We start from the raw sequence: 15,886 nt of genomic DNA, 5'->3' as shown, positions 1-15,886 counted from the left end.
TCTCAGGGGGCTGTGACCAAAGTTTATTATTAGCATCTGTCTCAGCTCACTCTCTCTGTCTCTCTAACTGTCCTCTTCCTCCTGTCTCTGCGTCTCATTTCTGTCTGTCACTTTCTGTTTCTGTCTTGTACCTCAGCTGTCTTGTACACTTTCTCTGGTGTTTTCTTTGTTCTTCAAAAGCTTTTTTTTTTCTTCTGTTGGTTTTTGTGGTCAGACTGTGTCACTTTCTACTTGTTGTGTTCCTCCTTTGCTTTTGGTTTCCGCTGACAACACCGCGGGCTATTTTTTACTTTGTCACAAGTCCATGTCTTCTTGTTTCTCTGTGCTATTGCTTTAATGTTGTATTGTCCCGTCTTCTGTGCTTTTTCTCTTCAACTCCTGGTAGTTTTATGTCTCTGCTTTACTACCTCTCTCCACCTGCTACAACCTCCCTCCATCCTCTTCTACTCAAGCACGTCTCCACTCTGAGAGGCTCTGCACTTCTGCATAATGGGAAAGACACAGCTATATTCTCTGTATAAGGGTTTTCTGGACTGTATTTGCTTCTGCTTGTCTGTGAGTATCTCCTTTTCCTGTGCATGCATTCTGCGTGTTCCTACCTCTATTTCTTTCTACTAATAAATATGTCACCTCTCCATCATGGTTGACATTTTACCTTAAATCATCTGTATTATGTGGTTGCAATACATTTTTAAAAAAAAATTTAGACTTCAAGCTCCACAATGTCCTAACAACAAATCACATGCAGACTGTGCATGTTTATATATGTCGGTGTTTGGTTTTGTGCGTGGTCTATTTTGTCGCCCCCGTCCTGCAGTAAGTGTCTCCTCAGCACATGCTGGGCTTCTGATATTAATAACAGTCTCAGAATGTGGATGGAAATAGAGCCTCTGCTCCTCCAAAGAGGCCAGAAGTCATTTGACATTTCTTATTAACCTCCTTTTGAACGAGCCCAGGTCAACCTTAATGTATAAGCTCGCACTCTTAAGGAATTCTTCTATCATGGCTGCAGAGACAGAGTGGAGTTTTATAGGTGAAATTGAGCACTCTCAAGTGGGATACAGGTTCAGATTTTTGCATTTATTTACATGTAAACACATAATGTATCAGTCTTAGCCAGGGGTAAGTCCAGCTGGTGACCTTTGACCTTTAAGGCCTAAGGGTTAGATATTACTCAGTGAAGAAAGGGACATATGCAGGTTGATCCCAGCCCTGATTTTTTCCTTCTTTTCCTCCCTCTGTGGTTGACTGTTTTTAGCGGGGCAGCGGTGAGCCCGCAGGCGACACTCAGAGAGACACTGAGAATGGACACCTGATCTACAGAAATGGGGACGTCCTCGAGGACAGATGTAGGTATCAGTTCAGTTGAAAGAGCGGGCAGCCTTCATAGAACTGCTCCGGCATCAACATCCTGTTTCACCTCAATCTGTTTTACAGATGAGATACTCGACACTTTAGGTGAGGGGACTTTTGGGAAGGTTGTTCACTGTTTGGACCACAGAAGGTAAAGTTTTTCATGTAATATTGAAAGTTGCAATATGCATCATGTGTAGCGTTTATTATTTAATTTAAATACAGTATTTTAACATACAGAGGTGGAAACCGAACGGCGCTGAAGATCATTAAGAATATTGAGAAGTACAGAGAAGCAGCCAAACAGGAAATCAATGTGCTGAAGAAGATCAGTGAGAAAGATCCAAACAATAAACAGTGAGTAGTTTGTTATTTTGGTTATTTTCAGGGTAAAGTTTCTGTTTTTTCTGTCTCATACATTTAATCTCTGTTTCTTTCCCCTTTTTTCTCCCCATCAGTCACTGTGTTCAGATGCTCGACTGGTTTAACTACTACGGCCATGTGTGCATCTCCTTTGAGCTGCTGTCTCTCAGCACCTTTGACTTTCTGAAAGCAAACAACTTCTTGCCTTATCCCATTAACCACATCCGACACATGGCCCTCCAGATCTGCCACGCTGTCAGATGTGAGTCCTGTATCACACTTAACTATACCACCTTGCTTTTTCTCCAGTACTTGAATGTCAATGATGGCAGTAAGCAGATTATCCACCACTGTCCCACTGATGTCATAGCAAACAAACAGATATTTAAAGGGTGACTGAAAACTGAAGATGACATAAGTGTCCTTGATTTAAACTCCCATAACAAATTAAAGTTAAAGAGAAACACAGTTAAGGGTTGTGACCATCACTTTCTTTTGTTTATCACCCACACTTACTTCCACTATTGATTAAGATCACATCAGCCCAGTTTTAGCCTCTCTTCACTGGTTACCAGTAACTTTTAGAACTGATCTCAGCTCCCAGCTACTTTGCTGAATTGCTGCTCCCCTATGAGCCAGAGCGCAGCCTCAGATCTTTGGGCAGGGCTCTGCTGGCTGTTCCTAAGTCCCGACTCAAGACTAAAGGTGACCGGGCTTTTGCAGTCAGGGCAGCTCTCGAACTCCCTGCCCGAGAATCTGAGTCTTGCAGGATTGGTGACATCTTTTAAATCACTTCTTAAAACGTATCTTTCAAAGCGTTTTATTAATTTTTGCATGCCATTTTTATTTACAACATATCTTACCTGTTTTATGTTACTGTTTTCTTTTTTCTTCTTTTTTATTTTTATTCTTGGCGATTGCTTGATTTTATTTGCCTCAGTCCTGAAATATTTTAATCCTGGTTCAACCTTTGTAAAGCACTTTGTATCTTCATTTTGAAAAGTGCTGTATAAATAACGGTTATTATTATTATCTGACTGAGGTTTGTGCAAGTTAGAATCTATGGCCCCAACCATGGCTCTGAAATATCAGTAGCCTAACTGTGCTTTGTATTGATAAATCCATGGCACTGTCCGTGGTGCTGAATTAGCAGACGGATTTGCAAATGCACCTTTTTCCCTATAGTCCCGCCCTTCTGTCAGTTTTGTCTTGGATCTATAACATTCTCCAAACTATATACTATAAATACTCGATTCTATACTATATTGTAGCCAATATACTCTATAGAGTAGTGTCACCTTATGATCAAAGTGTCAAGTAGCAACATGTGGTCATGGAGGAGCGGACATTTATAGAGACACACTGCTGCCTGTAGTATTTCTATAATATTCCTATAATATTTCTATGATCATTCAGTCATGTCTGTGCTGTTGAAATACACCCCCAGACCAAGCCACCTCTGTAGCAAAATATTTTAGGGGAGACATGACTACAGATATAGTTTTTACTATAGATGTTTGGTGTAACCTGGGAGTGGAGCAGATAATGTGATTGAGGAAATTAATCTGCACTGACCGCACCACGCTCAGCTGCTACAGTTACATATTTCAAAGTAAAGTTTATACTGTCAAAACTATGGTGTGTTTTGAAAAAATAGCATTATTAGAATGCTTAATGTCCACATTCAGTAAAAGAATAGGCTTACACAAAATATGCATTTAGCCTAATAGCTGTTCTATTAAATCAAAATTATAATGTCAAGGATTAGACTAGGCCTATATGATAATCAATCCTGCAATCCCAGGGTTAGGGTTAGGGCCATCCCTCTGTCAAAACTTGCATACGAGTACAGACAACCACCCATGCAACTATTAGCTTTCCCCCACAAATCTAGCAGCATATCCAACTGTTTAACCAACAGAAAACTCAGCCAGATGAGGGCGTTGGCTCACTAGCTCCTGATAAATCTAAACATCTACTTTCTCTCCTCTCCCCCTCCCTCTGTCTCCACTGCAGTTCTCCATGACAACAAGCTGACGCACACCGACCTGAAGCCAGAGAACATCCTCTTCGTCAACTCAGACTACTCTTTCATATACAACACTGAGAAGGTTAGAAACAACTGCAGGCATGAAGTCAAAACACCTTTGGGTGAAAGAGAATCTGGATGTTAAATAAGCAGGGATTAATGCAGACAGAAAAAAGGGAGATTGCTTTGTGGTCGCTCAGTTGGATGCATATTTGTATCAGCAGAACCTGTGAACCACCCACATGCAGTCCCTCTATAGACACATATTTATCCAAGAAAACTGTGTTTTGTTTGTTGACCTCAGTCTGGCATCTTTGAAAGGATATTTTTAAAAAACAAATAATCTTTTTAGGGGGAAGAAATGCTTTGTTTTGGGGTTTTTTTCAACTTGGGTCCTATTTTTGTACTTTTGGCTATCATTCCTGTTGGTAATTATAGAATTGTGTAATTGCTGAGATCTGAGAATGCAACAACATTGCTAAAAAAAAAGAGAGGACAGACAGGGAAAGAAACATGAGGAGTTTTAAACAAACTCCAAGGTTAGCCAAACTTAAAAAATAAATGAAGGCAAATGGTACTCATACATGTTTACATTTTGTAGACAAACTTCTTGGTTCAACTTTGACCTATTGTACTTATTGTATTGTGTGTGACAGATTTACTTTTATCGCCAATAATCTATGTGAATCCGGATGTTTCTTGCCCTTTCATACTTCATTTTAGTTATGTTGCCATGTTCCTTGATCTCGGCCACTACTTTAGGAAGTATAATTTCTATCATAGCTGATAGAAATGATGGCCAAATCTACAAGAGAGAACAGCTAGCTAGCTAGTTGAATTTGAATGTCAGAATGCAAACATGCTCACAATGTCAATGCTAACATTCAGATGTTTAGCAGTTATGGTGTTTACCACTGTCACCATCTCAGTTTAGCATGAAAACATTTATTAATTAGCACTAAACACAAATTACAGCTGAGGTTTTGCAGGTATTTGGTCAAAAAGAAAAATATTGGACTGTTTAAAGTTTTGACTGATGATGGTGCTACATGGATAGCTGGGGGCTCACCACAGGTACAGGTAGCCTACAATTTATCCTGAGGCATCATAGCTTTGTGCCAACCAACTGCAACGTACCCAGTTTGTGTCCAGCTGAAAACCTTTGTTGTATCCACCTTTGTTGATACTTCAGTCTGGACCAAAGTGGTGGATCAATGGACGGACAGACACTGCTATCCCTAGAGCCATGCTGCTAGTGTGGCTAGAAATAAGGACCAAATAGCAATAAACTTGAATTATCCATTAAATGATTTGGTAAAGTTTGGTTAGTTAGGTTTTCACCTTTTAATTGCTACGTATGTCCTCCTTCAGAAGTGCAATGAGAGGAGACTAAATGACACAACAGTGCGGCTTGTTGACTTTGGCAGTGCCACCTTTGACCATGAACACCACTCTACCATCATCTCTACACGTCACTACCGAGCCCCAGAGGTCATACTGGGTAAGAAACGTTGGTTTGGACTAGACCAGGAGCTGTCAGTCTTGTTCAGTTGGTGTTGAAGCTTTGGTTCCTCTTACCTCTCCCGCAGAGCTGGGTTGGAGTCACCCTTGTGATGTGTGGAGTATCGGCTGCATCCTGTTTGAATATTACGAAGGGTTCACAATGTACCAGGTCACATGTGTGTTTATACTGGTACAATTACAGCATGTTGAAAGTAGGATGATCTTGATTTTGCTGACATGCCCTTCACTTGTGCGTTCCCTTGTGTTGACTTGTAGACTCATGACAATAAGGAGCATCTTGCTATGATGGAGAGAATACAGGGACCAATTCCTCGGAGGATGATTCAAAGGAGCAGGTAAACACAACACAAGCCTGTACACTCTTACTCACAGACATGAAAACACACTTTATCCAACAAAACATGTTTCTCACAGAAAGCAGAAATATTTCCACTGTGGGCGTCTCAACTGGAACGAGTGCTCCAAGTCCGGACGCTATGTGAAAGCCAAATGCAAGCCTTTAAGGGTGAGCTGAAACAGATGCAAACATTTAAACACAAGCTAAGTGCGTCTACTCCTTTACACAACATGTGTCTCTCTTAATCTGTGTTTTTCAGAAGTACTTGTTGTCACAAGCGACAGAGCACCACCAGTTTTTTAATCTCTTGGAGAGGATGCTGGAGTATGAGCCCTCAAAACGCATCTCCCTTTCCTCTGCTCTTCGCCATCCCTTCTTCCTGCCTCTCCATCACCCAGGAAAGAATCAACTCTGGAGGAACAGCAGTGATATGAGCAGATGACCCTGAACAACCCATTGACCTTTTCCGCACCATAACACAGTGTTTACTATGTTTAAGCCCCTAACTACAAATCATGTGTATTTAAAGCCCATAAAAAGTAAATAAGCAACAAAAAAGTAAAGCAAGGCAACCCCCCCCCCCCCCAAAAAAAACATTCTCAGGACCGAGTGTGTGTGGTTTGATCAGATTTGATTGACAGCCGGGACAAAATAAAAGAACTGACATCAAATTTTGATTCAAATGTGGTAAAATCCTGATTCAAGCCAGTAAGAAGCGCACAGACAAAACTGCCCAGAAGGAAATCTCTCATGTGAAAAAACAAAAACTGTCAGAAAATTGTTTGTTCATGAACGACTCCACCTCATGTGCAAATGCATATTGTATTTTTAGATTTCCCACTTATTGATATATGATAGAATTTCCATGTACTTTTATATGATATGCAAATCAGTGACGTGACTCAAGCAAGTTTCAAGAATCCGCAGAGATAGATTTAATTTATTAATAAATTAATAGAAACATAACAGCAGCATCATTTGCAAAATGGTTTACTTGTAATGTAGATATATGTGATTTGTGGTAAATGGGCTAAAACATGCAAAACCACCGGTATTGTCCTTTGAAGCCAGACCCTCACATACCAATAGATCAAGTCTGTTCAAAAAAACTCAATAATGCTAAAAAATAACAAAAATACTTTTACACTGTATCTCTAAAATTTAGAGGATCAATTTTAATGCAAAAGCTAAATGATCCTTTGAAAAGTATCTTTTTAGTTTATGCTCTTAGTCACTTTATAAGGTGAAACTGATGTTTTTTTGTAACGTTTTGTATGGAGTGACTCTTTTTAGTCGTTTAATAAATTCAGTTCTTCTGTTCTCGTGTTTTGATTGAGGACTCTCAGCTCATCACCCAAATAACGATCACACACACTCCTCACATAGTGCTGCCATTGACTCTCAGCCCTCCTCTGGCATCTTGATTGAGTGTAGCTCAGCAGAGAGCACGGTCACAAGGCTGAACGAGTGTGTGCGCTCGCTAGCTCTCCTCTTCAGCCTTGGCACATCCGAGAAGAGGCTGAGCGTCAGTGTGTGTCACTGAATGAGACCTTACTTCTAAAGTGTGTATGTGTGTGTTTGTGTGGGTGGTTGTCTGTAATAACATGTATGTATTAGTGAAGTATCAGTGAAGGTTTGTTTATAGTCTTCTTCCCTGGCTATGCTAAAAGTAATTTTAGGCTGTTAATGGGAATGAATGAAGCTAATATTAAACTAAAGAGATATCTCTCTTCTTCTCTCTCTATGCGTGTATGGAGACAGTTGTTGAAGGAAAGTCAGTCAGTGTCTGTGTGAGTGGATGTGCGTAAACTTGAGGCAATTTACTTCTTGTTTCTCCATACAGAACTTATTTAACTGCTATAAATGCTTTTTATACTCCTGCCATAATAACATAAATGTGTCATTTGTCTTTACCCATTTTAAAAAACTAAAAATTCCAACAGGTTACATATGATTTTCCACTATACAGTATATACGTACCTATACATTAAATATTACATCAACAGGTATTTTCAACTATACTTAAAATTATCACCAACAATTACTGTGGTATGTGTTAAATTAATTTTACTGTATTTAAATGTTGAGACTTGAGGTAACAAATTATGATTGAGAAAAAAAAGAACGACTGGAAACTAATAGAACAACTAATAGCATATTAAATAGAAATAACATTAAATTATGGGTCAGGTGAAATAGATTTTTCATTAGGATCCTGAATGGAAAAGACTTTTGGTTTATTTGAAATCATCACAACAACCGCATCTGAAAGCATGTATCCTGGGGTCCAAACAACCAAGGCAACCAGGTGGTCGGGGTCATCACTGAATAGGGCTTGAAGAGTTGTTTAACGAGACTTTGTTGAATTTAACACACAGTTGTTTGCATGTTTAAGGGGCCTTGGAACCCCAAGGCCACGTCAATGCCAAAACTGTCCTCAATAATACATTTTGCACTTCAGTCACGAGTGTTGTAGTGTTCCTAGTTTAGGTACTGCTCTCTGCAAGGTAAAAATACAGATGAATATAGTAAGTCTTGATTTTCCAGATTCACTGATTTGTTATTCAGTGTAAAAAGAAACACCTGAATCACCCAGAGTATGATGCATGAGTGTAGTTAGTACAGACTAGATTTAGATAGTATTGTGTACAAAAGGAAATGTGAGTATGATATAATATGACCAGCAATTTATATTTAATTTATAATGAAGGAAATTTTATTTATTTGAAATCATCATAACAAAAAGTCTTTCTGTTTCTATCTAGTTAGCTGTGTGTGCCTGAGTGAACGTTCATGTTTGAGGAATCTGGTGTAAAAATTTAAATAAATATACAAAATATTCAGAGATTTTATGTTCACATATCAAAGAAGTTAATCCCTTGATGGCAACACTGACTTTATTCAAAACAATCACTTCTACTGTTTATATGTATTGAGGCCATTGTGCTAATTTGTTATGATGAGATGTATATTTAGTATTTTTAGTATTAAATTAATATGTATAAGCATGTAGTTTCTGTCACCTCGCTAAGCAGAATTTACCGTCATGTATTTTTTACGTTACCTAGCATATTTTTATTGATGGCTTGTACCTGTTAGTGGTACACTGTTGTGGTCCACAGTGCCTGTATGTGTGTGTGTTTCTGTGTGTGTGTTGCTGTGTGATACTCACACAGTAAGCACGTGTGTGATCGCATGTACTCACATGTTGTGTCGTGGTAACTTTAACACTCTAACATCAGTTGTCCTTTTTATTCTGAAATCCTCACTGGGCCGTGACCTTGCACCATCTCTGACTGTTGTGTTTGTGTGCGTGTGTGTGTGTGCGTGTTATATGTAGCTTACCTTTTGTTTGTGCTTACCAATGAAGGCACGCCCCTTATGAGTTCATGCATGAGAACATGCGTGTGCGTGTGTGTGTGCGTGTGTGTGTTAATGCATGGGTGTCATTGACTGTATGTCACGTTTTGAACACTGATCCTCCTGAGAATCCCTTAAGTGGCTCTTTTTGTTGGGCTTGCACGGAAGCTCTGGTTCACACACAAACCTGAACTCCGCTCTGTACATTTGACAAAGTGAACGATTTTTGTTGTTAATTTCTTGTTTTGTGCGGTTTCTTCACAATGAGCCAGGTTTGTGTCATGTAATAAACAGATATTTTCGATGTAGATTCAGTTATGTGTCTGTGAAGAACTGCTGACACACGATCACTTCAGCCTTTCTCCTTTAAGCGGTACGCTCCTGCACTTCAGGCAGTAAACTGATCCCTGATCTGTCGCTGAACATGAGCTCAGGGAGGTGTGGCCTCTCGTGGTGATCTTGTTAAAGCATTAAACCATCCTCACCTGTCAGAAACCGAGGTACCGGACAGTAGAGGGGACAGAATAGGAGGTTACAAAGGATTTTAAATGGGTTCAGTAAAGTGGTGTGAAGGCCTGAATGTCAGTGTGTGTGTGCTGTCAAAGCCAAATAGGGCATTAGAGTAGGCTGTAGAGCCCAAAGGTCACCATGGAGAGTCATTCAAAGACATTCAAACATTGAAATGTGCCAAGATGAAGTCAGGAGGAATGCTGCAGCAGATTCTGAGGACTTTGAGGACTGAGGTCTTTGTCACAGTTATCTGATCATTCATGGGGCTCACAATTCAGACTGCAGGAAACATCCTTAAGAGATTTAATGAGCACTTCTGGAGTGACACTGTTGCAGCTGAACACTATGAATCTTTCACCAAACCACAGCATTGACATTGTTTTTGTTTGCTGAAGGAGTTGTTGTTGTTAGTGGTGAGGGTTACTTCACTCTGTCACCTCCTCTTTAAGGGACAGGTTTACAATTTTTCAAGTCTGTCCTTAAACAACAGTCAGATGAATATTGACACATGATTTTCTTGTTGTAATCATTCTTCGTCATCATTCAGTGGTTGCCAACATTTTTGGCCTGTGACCCCTTAAAATAAAGCGAAGTCTACCTGGGACCCCTCGTCACATGTTGCGTTGTCTGCCAGTTTAGAGTATTGTCTTGATTCATCAGTTAATTGTTTTGTCCATAAAATGTCAGAAAATAGTGAAAAATATCCACTAAAGTTCCCCACAGTCCAAGATTACATTCTCAAATGTCTGATTTTGTCAACAGTCCAACACCCAAAAATATTCAGTTTATCATGTTCAACAAAGGAAAGCAATAAATCATCACATTTGAGAAGCTGAAACCAGTTTTTTTTTTCATTTTTGCTCAAAAATGAGTAAAATTATTATTCAATTATCAAATAGTTGGTAATTAATCTTATTCAATGGAATAATAGATGAATCGACTAACCTTGCAGCTCTAGACAGAAGATTTGCTTTGATTACACTTTTAGATGCTTCATGAGGTAAAATACAGAAATCCACAAGAAATAAAGCAAAAATTAGAAGAAAGCTTAAAAGAAAATCAAACAAATGTGTTTTTTTTCTGTATCCTATCCTGTTCTATCATCTCACGACTCCTTTGTTTAATCCAGTGACCCTTTGTGAGGGTCCTGACCCCCAGGTTGGGAACCACTGCATTAGAAGATCCCTTCATAATGCACTTTCAATGTAAGTGACGGGGAAAAAACCTTTTCTTTAACAGTTCTCTTTTTTGTCCAGTTATTAACAATCTCTTATCTCCCAACAACACAAACACTGCTGTCTCGGGACAGTGACAGTTGTCTCTTTGTTTCATTTCCTCTTTCCACATCTGTGCTCATCTCTTCATCTCCACTGCTTATGGTCTTGTAAGGTGTTCTGAGAAATCAAGCTGCATGGCTTCCTCGAAGCCCACTTGGCCGACTTTGAATACCATGCACCTGCTACTTCCTTTGTCACCTTTATACCCACTGTTCTCTAACGCAAATAATGCAGCATTATATGTGCACAAACAAGACTGAACATAGGAACAATGCTGATGTCAGGCCTGTGTTATGCATGCGTGTGTCACTCAGCATGACATCAGCTAGTGTCTAAATCCTCATCACAAACACGTGAGTCATTGGGTGCATTCCCTGCCACAGCTAACGAGATTCTCCTCATTAAGTCCTTTAAGTCATAATCTGTATCGGAGAGTTGGGGTTGGTGAAGAGTGGAGAGAGTCTGGAGGAGGGAAAACAGAAGAATCAAAGACTGAAACTTTGAGTGAATCCTCAGAAGAACGAACGGTCGGGACAAAGGAGCACGCAAGACATCATGTTGTGGAGAGTCTTGTTGTTTCCTCTTGTTTTCTCTGGTTTATTCTGAAACGTTGTGGGATTGTCTGGAGGCCATCTGGCTGGAGCTTTATTTGGATTTTACGCTGTGAGCCTTCTGCCAACTGTGGCCACCTGCATGGGTAAGAAAATTCCTCACTGGAAAACCATGCTAAAACATCTCCCAGTTAATTTTGTGTGTAGATGAATTGTGACCAATGACTTGAAAAATATGCTGTCCAAAATGTTTGAGTGTGACATTTTCTCATTTTTTATGCTTGTGTGGTTTCCACCGTTCTCTCGTTACTTCCTTTTTCTCTGTGGGTATCAATGTAGAGGACAAACACTTTATCTGTTTATGTAACCTTTTTAACCCTCATATACGGTTCATATTCGGGCCCTTTACAGTATCCTTGAGCCTCTATATCAAATTTCTCAACAAATCTATTTTTCACTCATAAATACATCATCAGTCATAAATAAATGGGTGATTAACCCTTTATTAAGCTTTCAGAGAGCAGAGAGAGTGTATTCTTTACACTATGTGTTTAGGAAGAAAAAACAGTCATAATCATGCTGCATCATGGTCCTATGTTACCTAAAACAGCTATAATGAGGCCTTTGAATGTAAATAAAGCATTACCATTTTTGAATGCTAATTTTTTAGGTCACATTTAAACCAGAACACCCATTTATGTACAAAATTTTGTATCAGCTGCATAAAAATAAATTAAAGTTGAAATATTTCTGTGTAACTTGGTAAAAGTCATAAAATTAACTTATCAGGCTAAAAGGACACAGTGTTCAGGATGTTTTTTTACTGCTCTCAAATGTAAAAATGGGTCAAATTTGACGCAAGCAATATGTAAGGGTTAAGCAGGTGTGGATGAGGCAGTATGTGCTTACTAAGACTGCGTGTCTGAGCCTCGTCTGACTGCTGTCCTTGTCCTTGACAGGCCTCAAGCTGAGTTATTGCCGCCACAGGACCTGAGTCTGCGTGTGTCCTGAGTTTGTCCTGTCAGAGCAACACAACATGAGCGAGGGAGAAAACCATCACATATTAACCCATCATCTGTCAAAAAAGTAGGAGTGCGGGCGTTTACTTCTGTCCTTAGAGCTCATCATGGAGTCAGTTGTGAGAGTAAAAAAGTCGCTGAGGAGGCCTGTCAGGAAGCTGACCGCCTGTGTGACGGGGGTGAAGGAGAGGAGGTTGTGTGCCAAACGCAGGAACCATCGGGGCAGAGGTGGGGGAGGAAGAGGAGGATGCAACAGGTTGAAGAGGACCCCTCCTCTCCAATCTGCACACACCAAAGACGCATCAGTGATTCGCTCCTACCAGGCAGACTTGGAGAAGGAGAGGCAAGTGGACACCCTTCATAGAAACACAGCATGTGGATTTTTATAATTCCTAGGAGGAAACAGGAAAAAGTCTCTTTGCATGTGAAATAAAGTTTTAACCAGATGCAGAAGATGAAAAGATCAATTTTTCACATGTGAAGCAAAAGCTCAATGAAATCAACACATGCTTTAAATATGACATTTTGTAATCTTCTCATCTGCTCCAGTTTGTTTTCATTAGAGCAGGAAGCGAAAATGAATCCAGTTAATTGAAGTCACCTGTAGCGTGACAGCATGCGTGACAGAGATATTACATTAATTGAATTTTGCCTGCAGTATGTCAGGTGTATTTATATTTGCTTGCTGTGTTTACAGAAAGCTGCGGGAAGCGATGAATGCTCAGAAGAATGCAGAGAGAGCAGCTATGAGATCTCACTTCAGGAGAAAATATCGTCTGTCTGAGGTCTGTGTGAGCACTTGTGTTAGTTAGTGGGATATCTCAAAAAACTACTCAGGAGATTTCAGTGAAATTAGAGTTAGGCAATGGTCCAACATATATCTACAGCATTAATATAGCCATGTCCATTTCCAAATACACAGATTTTCCACTATTTTAATTTTTGTTGCAGAACATTTTTCTGCAAATTTCAAATTTAACATATTTGAATGACCATGAAAAAGCTATTCATTTGTTTCATGGTATTCTTTACTTAACTGGTTGCCAGATTCTTGTATGCATGGCCTATTTGAAAATAAATTTCCATGGTTTCTGTACCGATTTTAACCAAATTAAACATACAAATACCAACTCTTAACTGTCCTGCAGAAGATAAATAATGCTACTTGATCCTTTAAAGGACGGGTTCACAGATTTTCAAGTCTGTCTTAAAACAACAGCCAGGTGCCCAAATGAACATTGAAATTGAATTTTCTTGTTATAATTATTCCTCCTGTTCATACTGGCCATTAGAAGATCCCTTCATAATGCACTTACAATGTAAGTGATGGGGGACAAAATCCACAAGCCTCCTTCTGTGCAAAAATGTATATAAAAGTTTATCTGAAGCTAGTATGAAGCTTCAGCAATCCAAATTAATCAAATCAAGCAGATATCTTTCAATGTTACAGTCTTTTTAGTGCCAAAGTTCCTCTTTTTGTTACTATGATTCCACCGTATTTGTGTACGAAGATCATAATTTATATAGTTCTTTCAGAAATTTGCATAATTTTCTATCAACATGCGCATTTTGATGCAGGCCCCAAAGCAGATCAGCAGAAACTTATAAATACTTTCTATTACTGTGATAAGATAACCTATTTAGAGCATTGTGCAGCCTTCATGGTATGCTCTCCTTTTTCAAGAAATCTCATGTATTTTGACATTTTCTAAAATAAAACAATCACATTTTTATAAGTCTATTCCTGTTTGTGCTCCATGTATGTAAGTTTATTAATATGCATATTTACATGAGCAATGTGGACAAATAATATATCAACTGAAAAAATTATGTTGTTTTTTTGTGTTATATGTTCAGCCTTTTAATCTTCTGCTTCTTCCTGTTTTTGCATAATTAAGAACTCCACGGACTCAAACCACCTGAGGTCTGTTGGAGGCAAAGTGTCGCTCCCCCGCGAGCTGTCAAAGATCATTCACCCTGAAAACAAGACCAAGGACAACGGCTTCAACCTGCTGCAAGCTTTTCAAGGCCTCAACTTCAACACAGCGGCGCTCACAGGAAGGAAACACAGCAAGACGCCCACTCCCACACTGGCTAGAGGGCACTCTTGTAAAGTCATGTGATCAATATGTGATCACAGGGCCGATTAATATGCCGCCTTCTGAATGGGTTAGTTTAAAAAAGAACTGCAGGAAAACAGCAGGGAAACACCCTTATACTGTAAATGATTGCTGCTCACACACAGACTGTGCATTGGAAATCAATATAGAGACTTTAGTTCAATAATTGCTGTTGTGACAATTAAACCATGTCCTTCAGACTTTTGTTTCATGCTTATTTTTTGTCTTTTGTGTAGCAATAATAATGTTTAAATACCAGATAATTGAATAATTTGTTTAAAATGAACTGAAAAGATCATTTAAGTTAAGTTGTAATGTGATCAAACTTGTTAATGTACCAACTTCACAGATAATAAGTTTATTAACCACCAGTCAATGAAAGTTACTTCACAAGTGGGGTTATATTTTTTATATATTGAACTTGATGATGCAATTAGGTAAATAACGAGGTATTTCCACAGACTGTATTTAATTCAGTCATTTAAAAACATATCAAACACTTTTGTTCATGTAATTAATTTAAAGGTTTTTACATTTTCTGTGAAAGCATATTTCCATCCCATGTAGATTACTGTTGTATTACATTTTAATAACTGTATTACAGTATTACATGTTGCACAATCTGTTGCTACAAGCTGAACATAGGGAAGCTTGTTATGGTGATGCTTCTCTAAGACACTGTTGTATATTATGATAGATAGTAGAGCTGCAACGATTAGTCGATTAATCGATTCGTTGATGGACAGAAAATTTATTGGCAGCTATTTTGACAGTCGATTAATCGTTTTAGTAAAGTTTTAAGCAAAAATTCCCAAAAACTGCTGGTTTTAGTCTCTCAAATATGATGATTTAATGCTCTTCTTTATCAGGCATGCTGAAAGAGAGGTGAAACAGATATCACCTTTGACTCTGGGAAAATGATTAATCGATTAATCAAGAAAATAGATTAATGAAAATAATAGTTAGTTGCAGCTCTAATAGAAAGTACTGTAGCTACTAGTCTCTGTTTACAGAGCTGACTCAATAATTTAAATGATATAGATCCAACTGGGTGATCTATACACAAGTAAGGAATCTCAGGGCAACACATTCACATGAGTAATGAAATAACAAACAATATTTTTTATATATATATATATTTATGATTAACTGAGAAAATTATTTAGCTGTTTCTTTGTAAATAATCTATCACCTGTGTGTACAGTACATGAACCAAATGTTGTTAAGCTGTTAGTTTCTTGTGTAAATTGGTGTGTAACTAGTCTAATGCTTTTTATACAACATGAAGAAAAGGCCAAAAATTTGATTTTTGTGAAATAGCTGCAAGTAAAACTTGTAATAAAGACGTCTTTGGCCAGCTGGACTCACTCTGTCTTTTTGATATTTTACGCAATGTGTGTGTGTTTTGGTTCAACCTGACATTTTGGCTCTGTTGTGATTCTC

At 38.7% G+C, this 15,886-nt stretch overlaps 2 protein-coding genes across 3 annotated transcripts; both read left to right on the top strand.

The window, feature by feature from the left end:
• Window positions 1-6: 6 nt before the first annotated feature.
• clk2b (CDC-like kinase 2b) lies at window positions 7-6,188 on the top strand. 2 transcript variants are annotated; one of them, XM_067601378.1, is made up of 11 exons: window positions 7-555; window positions 1,259-1,349; window positions 1,438-1,504; window positions 1,579-1,710; window positions 1,812-1,978; window positions 3,733-3,827; window positions 5,117-5,246; window positions 5,335-5,417; window positions 5,525-5,604; window positions 5,684-5,774; window positions 5,866-6,188. In XM_067601378.1, exons 1-11 carry the CDS (start codon window positions 490-492, stop codon window positions 6,046-6,048), a joined length of 1,185 nt encoding a protein of 394 aa, XP_067457479.1. In that variant the 5' UTR covers window positions 7-489; the 3' UTR covers window positions 6,049-6,188. The 2 variants fall into 2 exon arrangements, with proteins under 2 accessions (XP_067457479.1, XP_067457480.1); XM_067601379.1 differs by having other exon boundaries at window positions 8-555; window positions 1,594-1,710.
• A 4,789-nt stretch (window positions 6,189-10,977) lies between these two features.
• LOC137191356 (complexin-3-like) lies at window positions 10,978-15,800 on the top strand. Its single transcript, XM_067601377.1, has 4 exons — window positions 10,978-11,450; window positions 12,264-12,666; window positions 13,021-13,108; window positions 14,222-15,800. Exons 2-4 carry the CDS (start codon window positions 12,431-12,433, stop codon window positions 14,444-14,446), a joined length of 549 nt encoding a protein of 182 aa, XP_067457478.1. The 5' UTR covers window positions 10,978-11,450; window positions 12,264-12,430; the 3' UTR covers window positions 14,447-15,800.
• Window positions 15,801-15,886: the final 86 nt, after the last annotated feature.

The sequence above is a fragment of the Thunnus thynnus genome, chromosome 10 (assembly GCF_963924715.1).
Source record: "Thunnus thynnus chromosome 10, fThuThy2.1, whole genome shotgun sequence".
NCBI classification, from domain to species: domain Eukaryota; kingdom Metazoa; phylum Chordata; class Actinopteri; order Scombriformes; family Scombridae; genus Thunnus; species Thunnus thynnus.
Note: the sequence above shows the minus strand (reverse complement) of the source record. Positions and strands in the feature narration are given on the sequence as shown.